At 40.6% G+C, this 10,748-nt stretch overlaps 1 protein-coding gene across 1 annotated transcript; it reads left to right on the top strand.

Moving 5' to 3' along the window:
• The first annotated feature begins 667 nt into the window (after positions 1 to 667).
• On the top strand, positions 668 to 1,603 carry LOC130259920 (taste receptor type 2 member 40-like). Its single transcript, XM_056504738.1, has one exon. The coding sequence runs from the start codon at positions 668 to 670 to the stop codon at positions 1,601 to 1,603; it is 936 nt and encodes a 311-aa protein (XP_056360713.1).
• Positions 1,604 to 10,748: the final 9,145 nt, after the last annotated feature.

Below are 10,748 nucleotides of genomic sequence, written 5' to 3'. Positions count from 1 at the left end.
GAAAAATAGACAAGTGAAGTACTCTGGTAAAATTATATTCCTTTTCTCTGTGTTTATCTTCCCACAGATTTTTCTTGTCCTCTTTTGGGACACTCTGAGCAAGCATGCAATGATAAATACAAGGCTTAAAAATATCCATACACAAAGAAAAAAGTCTAAAAATCCTCCTTGCAGCAGCAATTTGAATACACCTGATAAAGCAAAGGAGCTGTCCCTAGATAAGAAGATGCTATGGCAAGTATTTATCATATACTTGGAAGCCATAATAGTGCAAGAAAGGGAGACATTAAGGCATCAGATAGGAGAAACAAATCTAAACATGTAAAGCAGGACATCAGGCACTTGTAAACAGCACAATTCACCTGCTCCATAACCCTTCCAGTTCAAATCCCTTCACCATTCCAATGCAAAGCCTTTCACCAAAATGGGAACTATGTAATTGAATCTTGATCCAATTTGCATGATTAGACAAATCAGCTGAGACATCAACCCCCAAAACAACATGCAAAATAGCAAAAATATTAAATGACACTAGGATACTGCTGCCCTGAGATAAATAGGTGAGCATTGCCCACAACAGCTCCTTGGGATTGCCAGTGCCTGACAGATCTGAGGCTTTCAGGGGCCCAGGTGAAGCTGAGTAATAACTCTGAGCTCTTGGCTTCCAATGATGACATCATTTGCTGTCCTTTTTCTATCAATTGCTATAATGGAATCCATGGCAGGAATTCTAGGAAATGGAATCATCTTGGCTGCCAGCTCATCAAGCTGCACTGGGAGAAAAACATGGCCCTCATATGATATGATCATGATCTCTCTGAGTTTATCGAGAATTACATTGCAATGTTGGATTATACTGGATTTATTCTTAACTATATTTTGTGAACCCTCCTATTTTGAAGAAAATCTATTTGGTATTATCAAGACAGTCTATATGTTTTTGAACTACGCCAACCTATGGTTTGGAGCCTGGCTTAGTGTCTTCTATTGTATCAAGGTTGCCAGCTTCACACACTCTTTCTTCATCTGGCTGAAGCAGAGAATTGCCAGGGGGATGCCCTGGATGCTGTTCACATCATGGCTCTGCTCCTTCACAGCTGCAATTCCCTTTGCCTGGGAGGTCTACAGTGTGCACAACAACTTCACTGCTCCTCTACCCGTGACCAATTCTTCAGCAATGAGAACCACAAGGAAAGACAATTTGGATTTATTAATTCTTCTCTCTAATGCTGGTGTAGGTATGCCTTTAATACTGTCTGTTGTTTCAAGTGTTCTGCTGATTTGGTCTCTGTGGATACACACCAGAAGGATGCAAAATAATGCAAGTGGCTTCAGGGATCCCAGTTTAGAAGCCCATATGAAAGCCATCAAGTCAGTCTGTTCCCTCCTTATCCTTTATATTATATATTTTATAGGTTTTGCTTTTCTTTTATATGACTTATTTTTACGTTTTAGCACCCCAAAATCCATATGTATAGCTATAATGGCTGCCAGTCCTACAGGACACTCCATAGTTGTAATTTGGAGCAATCCAAAATTTCGAGAGCTGACAGCTAGGATTTGGCACTACACAAAGTGTCCTGTCGAAACTAGGTCCATGTAAAACATCATCATTTATCCTGGACTTTCTAGTTTAGTTCCAGATGAACTAATTTGAAGCCATGAGAGTTGTAAAATATTAGAAGCTGAAATAGGTAGATTAGATCACTGATCTGGAATTATGAAGAAGGTGGAAATGGTCTCCTATTTACTCTTTCCTTGAAAATCACAGTGTCTCTAAGACAGAAGGAAAATTAGGCCAGACCAGAATCTCTGGAATTGCTTAAAGATACTTATTCATGAGACAAAGAGATCAGACCTGCTTGATCACAAGCATGTTCATGTTTAATTGGGAATATTATGCTTGAATGCTGTGTCAAGTTACTAGAAGCTCCTAATGAGGATGCTTAGGAATTCCCAATGATATGGAAATATCTTACTGAAAATTTTTAACTACATTCGAATTGTAGAAAAAATATTTGTTGACTCTGAAGGTGTCTATAAAATTACAGTATGGTTCAGTAAAAAAAGACATAAACTTTTAAGCTTCCTTGCCCTTGTTCAACCAGTGAACAGTGTCTGTGTGCCCAGTGAAATGGTGCATTGGAGGACTCGCCAAAATCCTGTGATTAGAGCTAATAGGAAAAGTGTCACTCCATTCTTGGTACATTAGGCCTGCAGCTTCAGAATCATTTTGAGTCACAGTGGGATTTTACATTCTTTTAAAGCATCTGTCACAGAAACATTCATGATGTAAGCCTTGTGTTCTCTAAGCCCATCCTGATTCAATGTATCTGATTTGGATGCTGTCAATCTGTTTGAAGCAATGTACCTGTAATTGATCTGAGTCTGTGCTGGAATTGTTTTGTTTTAAACTTCAAAGAATGCCAAGTCAAATGATAACTTGTGTTGGAGTCTTCTTTCCCCTCATGACAGAAACTGTTTCACATGTGGCAGCAGTGGCTTGCAGGAACATTTTTAATGCCATTGAACAGACATGCAGGGAGATCTGCACATGGCAATGACACCCTGGCATGCCACTGTCAGCACCAGTGACACATGCTGGTTCCCAGCTCAGCACCACGAAACACCCGTGCTGGGAGGCTCGGTCCATCCTCTGCCCTTCCCTGCTCTCCCCTCACCGGCCTCCAGGAGCAAACCTCAGAGCTCTCTGACCACACCAACAAGCACAACACGTGGGCTGTGCTCAAACCACAATCCCTCTGTGCTGTCCTGCTCCTGGCTGAGCTCTGGGGCACACGGCTGCTCAGCAGGGACACCCTGAACAGCTGCTCTCACACTGTTTGATTACATTCCATTATTCCACATTCCTCATGCACATGAGATCCAAAACCCACTCCTGTGCTGTTTTCCTGCCTCTGTAAGTACATCTTCCCTCCAAAGCTCCCTTTCCATAGAATGATATCAAATCATTACCAGTTCATTAACATGAATTTTGGGGTCTAAGTGGTTAAGCTGACAGAAATATTGGAAAACACTTCACAGGGTCAGTCATCTGGACGACCTTTCTGTCTGTAAATGACCACCTAATCAACTATTGTCATATGAATAAAACCATCTTCAACATGCATCATATACACCATCAACTAAATCCCTGTATTATATTGGATAAATTATAAGATTAGTTTGATAAGGATTTGTTCTGGGAAAGAAAATAACAACCCCTGTATTTGTAGGAAAATGACAGTTACTGGGAGTAGAATCCTCTGAAGACATGCATCTTGTCTGAGAGTAGGCAATTTCTCTTACTCCCTTCTGTTTGTAATCCAAAGGTCTTTTGGTTCCCCCCACCTTTAACCTCCCAGTTTGCAATCTGAAGAAGGTTTGATGTCATAGAATCAGACCCTTCCAATACATCTGAATAATTTCCACACACACCAATGCCACAGAACTGCAATTGCAGTTCGATTAAAGTCTGGTACAGTGAACCAAATCAGAAAAAAAAGAATATTCAAAGTTCATCCTGCGCTAACATTGCCAGAACATCATGCAAATCGTGTTGCTTTGTACCTCTTTCCATTGAGCATCCAGGAAAAAGCTCACAAGATTTTCTAGGAAACTGCTCACATGTAACATAAAACAATAAGGCCAGTATTTGAAACAACGCCCTTTCCATTAAAAGCACTTTAATGTATTACTGAAATTTAATGACGAAAAATGTCACCAGTGAGCAATTCAAAGAAAGACAGTAGTGCCCATTTATTTTCTAAATCCCAGCCTTTTCCAAGTGAAAAAACAGTAATTTGATTAGAGTCCTTAGCTCAAAGCAAGAAATGCAAATATTTATATGAGAAATTCCTACAGGATCCTTCTCTGATTTGCATTCCCATAAGCATGCCTGGAATTTTCATCATTGAGATTCTGAACGACATCTGATGGATTCTGCTTTCAATGCCCATCAGAACATGATTTCAGATTTGGGAGCAAATGTACAACTGGCAACTGGGCACATTATATGAAGGTCCTTTATTAGCTTTGCATGTACATATTGAAATGAAAGGCAGGAAAGGAACATTTAACTGAACAGCGTCTTACACCGAAATACACATTTATTAAACAGTTTCTTCACCAAAATTCCTATTTTCTCTCTCAGAGGGGCTTAGTTTGTTGAGAAATGCATGGAAATCGCCAGTGTTGCTCGTGCCTTCAGGTTTCCAAGAGTCTTACACATGCTAAATTTTGTTGTTTATTCAGGCCAATTCACTGAGCTCTTTTTGCACCTTTCACTTATGCAATTAAATCTCTTAGAAGAGTATCTTTCTTTTATGAAGGGACATTAAAATTATGATACCTGGATTTAGCTTTTGAATTATTTTCATCTATCCTATGAAATAGAATGGAACACTACACTAAGCTCAGAGTTGAAAAATGAAAATTCAACTATCTTCAAGTACTTCGACACATATGTAAATTGTTGAATTAATCTAAAATGCAAGATGGGTGGAAAGTTCAGATATGACAGCATATGTGTGTTTGTGAAAGCCCAGGAGCAGTTAACATCAGTTGCTCAAAAAGTGAAGGAAATTTCTGCTTAAGGGAGTTGTCAGCAAATCACTGCTTGTTTTTACCACAGTCATAGTAAGCATGTATTTACAAGTGTATCTTACACTCATGGATTCCCAGATTACTTATTTTACAGGGAAAAAAAGAGACCTGAATAGAAAACCTCATTATTCAATGTAATGAAAGTTTGAGATTGCTAAAAAAATCACCAGAAAGAGTATCAGTAAAAATTAGACAATACTAAGCATCAGCATGACAAGTTCATTGGCAAGGTTGACTCTACTACTCACTAGGTAGTTAAGGCACACCAAGGGTAAAGAAGCAACAAACAAATCCCACTCAATCAAAACAGAGATGAAGCAAGAACTACCTATGTGTGTATGTGTTTAGGTGTGTGTTTAGCTGTGTGTGATAGAAGAATAGAAAGGGCAAGGATAGAAAGGAATATGGCCTAAAAGCTCAATAGCTCTCAAACTTAGCAGTACTTAAACTTTCCTTGTACCTTGTCCAAGTTTAGGACAAAACTGGGGGAAAGCCTCCAAAGGAGCCCCCCAAAATAAACCCCCCTCACAATTCCTCCCCCCCACTGGGCTCGGAGAGAATTTTACTCGGGGGGAAAAGTGGAAAAAACTTGTTTATTAACAAACACAAGAAAAAACACTTCCCAGCAACAGGAAAGTACAATCCCAGATGATAAAAGAACTGTTTTCACCGAAGTGAGAGACGGTCGCTGCTGGGAAGGGCGAGAAGCTTCTTGGGCAGGCTCCGGAGGCAGTCTCTGATGCTCAGGTCCCGTCTGGAGCCGGTACAGATCTTGGAGCTGAAGGAGAGAAAGGGGGAGGGGAAGGCAGCAGCAGCCAGGGCAGAGCCAGGGCAGCAGCAGCAGCAGCGGGGCAGAAACAATAGGGCAAAAGCAGCGGGGCAGAAGCAGCGGCCGGGGTAGCTAGCGCAGCAAGCAGCAGCAGCAGCCGGGGCCGCAGGGCAAGCCAAGCAAGCCCAGCCCCCAGGGCACCACCCCCCCGGGGGGGGGAAGAAAAGGGCACTGGCGGCAGCTCCATGCAGACAGCGAGGTGTGGGAGCGGGAGAGGAGCAGACATAACACGAACCCAGAACATACCTTAATGTCTTGGGTTGCAATACAGGATGCAGCCAGAAATGTGTATTCTATCCCCATCTGTTGAAGCCGGGTGGGGCAGTGATCCTTAGCTCCGTGGCACATACCATCTGCTAATGGGCCATCTTTAAGATAAGATGGGGCAATCATCTTTATCTTTTCCACAACCCATCCTCCCTCCAGGAAGATATCATCTGCTGCTGGGTCATTTAGTCCCACTGTATGACTGATAAAATTACATCGTCCCACTGGGAGATGCTCCAGCCAAGGGGAGGAGCCAAGCCTTTCTTACCTAGATAAAAATGGAGATTTGGAACACCAGCGTACCTTCTTTCCACTGGATTCCAGAGGAAAACTGGACCTTTCCACATCATCCCTGGACCTTCAGAGGAAAGGAGCACCCTTCTACAGGAGCACTGCTTCATCTGAACCACCTCTATCACTGCAGGAGCACTGTAGCCATCATTTAATTGTACTGCTACCAACACCCTGACTGATGGGGTGTCAGGTTGTATTCTGACTGTCAGCATTTTGGGACTGTTCTTTGTAATTTTAATTTTAATTTTCCTAGTAAAGAACTGTTATTCGTAAATCCCATATCTTTGCCTGAGAGCCCCTTAATTTAAAAATTATAATAGTTTGGAGGGACGGGGTTTACATCCTCTATTTCAAAGAGAAGCTCCTACCAATCCTCCAAACCAGAACACTTACACTTGACAATTTAGCAATGGAACAACACTAAACAGCATTTAACATAACTTTAATTATACTTTAATTTAAAATTTAGTGAAGGATTAACACTCAACAGCATTTAATTAGCTTATAACTTAAAGTTATGGGCCTAACTTGCTTAGATGTCTGAGAGATAAACACCTAAGAGAGCAGCATTTCTCCCGTCTTGCCATAGCATACACACACTTCTTTGCACACAGACATAAAGTGCAAGGTACCTGTGAAAAATTCCCCTCAAAGGTAACAAAATCCTCACTTTGGATGCCTTTGCATCTCCTCGATGGGCAAAGAGGCCTCGAGGAGCAGGGGCATCAGCCCAGGATCCATCGTGGTTGGGTGATGTCCGAGTGCAGCGAAGGGAAGTTTGCTGGCCCTGAGGGAGGTTTCTGGTCCCAGCCGCTTCGGCCCAGGACAGCTCCAGGCGTCTCCTTTTGGGCCGCTGTTTATGGGCCGCAAGTGAATGGGCCTTAATCATAACAATGCTCCAACCTGCCACACTTCAGGTCAGCACCCTTTCTTTGAAAGTGTGAGGATAAGGAAGAGAAACAGTTTCCGAGGCTGCTCATGCAAACCAGGAGCTCGTTAGGCAGCGCAGGTTCCTGGGAGCGGACGGAGTTTCTGGCGAGCTCAAGGGGAGCCGGGCCCAGGTGCCGCTCAGCAAGGCCGAGGCCTAAAGAGCATTTCTCAGATCACAGCCTTGCCTGAAAAGGGAGGGACTGGTGGATAAACCACCACAGCCAGTAAAAAGCTGGTGGCAGACATCAGCCTAAATGGCCTAAGAGGAAAGAGCTACCAAATCCTTTTCCTGCCTTGTCTGAAAAGACGCTAAGAAGATCCCACTGCATGAAAAAACTCGCAGTCTCAAAAGTGGGAAGAGAGTTGAAAGGGCAGATAGATGAACGTGACACACACTCTTGGTAAAGAACCAAGGGAACAAAAGGGTCAGAGAAAAATGAAGGGAACAAGGTGGACTATTGTATAACTGGGTACAAGTGCAAGAGACCAGTAATGCAAAGGGAATTAATTAACTAATTAATTGGTGTGGCTTTCCTTAATTATCAGCATCCAGCTACATGTTTCTTCATCAATTATGCTGGACGTCACCACAATTTTCAACTCCTGACAAGCGAGATCATCAGAGTCTTCAGTATTTGACACATTCCTTCCAATAAGAGGCAGGAGCATAAGGACAAATTATGTATCTCTAAGGGGATGCAATCACTTTGCTTTACCAAATCAATTTCATATGACCTCCATAGCCTTGGTTATTGGTAATACCTAGGCTGACTCTATTCTATGTGTATGATGCTCAATTTTTCTTTTGAAATCTCTTCAGACAGTGGTCACAAAGCTGAAGCAGTTTGATTGACACAACTTGCACTGAACTCATGTGGCTTTTTATTGCCTGTTCTTTCTGGGCACAATATGGAAATGTAAAGGAGGATGATCCACAGTTTCTATTCATTTAACATAGAAAGAGTTAAATGCAGCAACTAACAATATGCAAACAGCTATTCACTGAAGTTTGCATTCTTGTGATTACTGATTGGGCTTTTACAATCAAAAGATTCTATCCTCAGCGAAGGGAAATGGAAAATCCTATTGCATTTTAGAGGCTTTCCTGGACACCCACAACTTTGTCTTTTTCTGAGTATATACCTTAAGAGCAACACTATCATCCTGTTTTTAGTTTGATTTATGTCTATACACAGATGATACTTGTGAAATGTGACAAATAACTTTAACATACCATCTTGAAAAGATGCCTAATACATTTTTATATAAGAAAAAAATTATAAAACCCACCAAACACTAGTAAAAAGTGACTAATCACATCTGATGCCTAAATTTTCAGTACTGAAATTATTACCTTGTAAAAATATAGTCATTCTTCTACATTACAAATATGAAAACTTAAGGATTCAATCAGCCATACGTAATAGCAGATCTGGCAACTCTTGACCTGATTTTCTCCTTTATGTATCAAGACATGAGATATAATGTTTCCTGCAAATTCCATTTTCCTTGACAGAAGATTCTGCCATGCAGAAGGAGCACAAAACGTATTTACTTCAATATCTTTTATTAAGAGGCTATTTTTTTACCACACATTTTAAATTAATAGCTATTCACAAAGCAAATACACTTAGCTTGCATTGTTTCCTCTGTCTTTCTGTCTCACATGCACATACACACACCCATAGTAACCTGTAATTTAAATTAGAAAGGAAAACAGATTTAAATTATTAGCAATAAATAATCACCTGTGCTGAAGGAAGCAAATATGCAAACATTACGAGCAGCAGTAGAATGTTGATTAATGAGTGATTTGCATCCCTCAGATCACATCTGAAATCCCTTTCTTAAGCTAGAACTGTGATGTTATACTGGTTTGGTCTGGAGAAATTGTGGATCTGGAGACCAGATACCAGAGAAGCCTGGTCCACTGTTTTTAATTTGTGCCTTCAAATTTAGGGCTGAAAGATTTAAATATTCAGAGGAAAAGTTTATAAACCTCATTTTACAAAAAGGGATAAGCACAGATGCACATGTCACCTGATTCCTATTGAAACTTGAATAATTTTGATCTGGAGACCTGAGATGCTCACATTTAATTAAAAACTAGATGTGTCTTCACAATTCTCTCAAGCAAAGGTCAAAGCATAATCTGCCATAATTTATGCAAATTTTCAGTGGCCATTGGATCAGTCGCTCAATTGTTAGCTGACTGTACACTCACCATGAAGTCCTAGACAGTGACCTTAAATTAATTTTAATACACATGGTTTGAATAAATAGTGATTTCATGATTACTTGGAATTAACAAACTTGAGGGGAAAAAAAGTAACAGAGAATCATATAAAAAGATTTTTTTAATTATTAAGAAAAAATGGTACAGAAAGGAACAACAGTCACAAAAAACCCCCCCATATAAATGTATGTATAAATTAAGATGTCTCAGAGGAAGTGCACTGAAAACATCTTCCTTAGACCACAATTGAAAGAAGTCATTAAAACTTTCCTTTCAATTTGTTTAACTCTTCATTCAATGGGTCATAAGATCAAAATACAGCTTATTCTGAAACTGAATAACATCTGATCTTTTCTTACAATAAAAATCATATTGGCGCACACTTGAAGTCTCCCTGAAACCAAATTTTGTCAAATATTAATATTTCTTTAGAGTCCACTTTCTTCAAGTGATACTTTTACTGAAAAATTTCTGACAGACACCTTTCCAAAAGCATTTGGGTTCACGAGACAGTAAACATATAACTATCTTTTGGGAAGTTTTGACAAATACATTCATAAAGACAACACAAGGTAAAATACCAGTCCAGATAACTTCATTTCAGATGTCTGTTTAAACCATTGTCAGTTTGAGATACAGAGATTAATCCATCTCAAAGCTCAGGTTTATCTTAACCACAGGCTACATCTCATTTCTCTAAAACTCCACATCCCTCCAGCACAGCCTGAGTAAGGAAGAAAGTGGTTTCCTTCCTAACTGCTTGTTTTCCTTAGGCAGCCCCGTCTTTACCTCAGCACTTGGCCTATTGCCTTCATCTCTTAACTCCATCTATGTTTTGTTTAAAGATAATGGCAGTTCAAAGGCACATGTACTTACACAGCCCCAAAACAACTTCTGGAGCAGCCTGTATTAACTTCAGACCACAAGACATGCATTTGGTTTGCTTGTCTTTCTCACTTTCTCAGGCGTATGGGACTGACAGTCGTAAGACCTGGAGGAAGCCTTCAGAAATGTGTACAGCCTTCTGCACAAAAGGGTTCATGCTCTGAGTTAAAACAATTAGGCAAGAGTGGTTTGTCTATTAGTTATCTTTGCAGTGAGTGATGTACTTTGGAATTCTATGTTATAGTCTGCAGGAGTAAAGGTATAAATTTCCCATAGATACAAAAGAACTGTGTTCAGAGGGATTGGACGTAAAGATTACTGCTGCAAGCTGAAATCATGGGGCAGGACAGGGTCCTTTGGGACACATGATGGCTTTTGGATCAACTCTGGCTCTGCATTTCTGTCCTAAAAGCCCACATGGGGTGAATTTGAATGAATGAGCAGGGCCTGTGCATGTGATACCAGAAACCAGATCAAAGAAAGAGTGGGTAGGTGCTGAGAGGCAAGTGAAACTCTGCTAAGAATACATAAGGTCAGGAGACTCAGTCCTGCGGATTCACAAGAACAGAAAAACTCAGAACATCAAGATTCTCAACTCTCAAGGCCACAAGCACGTCGTGATAGCAGGTAATGATCAGTAAGTGCCTGAGTGTGAGACAATGACTGAGCATAATGTGTGAATTGTTATCTGCTATTAATAAT

The sequence above is a fragment of the Oenanthe melanoleuca genome, chromosome 1 (assembly GCF_029582105.1).
Source record: "Oenanthe melanoleuca isolate GR-GAL-2019-014 chromosome 1, OMel1.0, whole genome shotgun sequence".
NCBI lineage: Eukaryota > Metazoa > Chordata > Aves > Passeriformes > Muscicapidae > Oenanthe > Oenanthe melanoleuca.
Note: the sequence above shows the minus strand (reverse complement) of the source record. Positions and strands in the feature narration are given on the sequence as shown.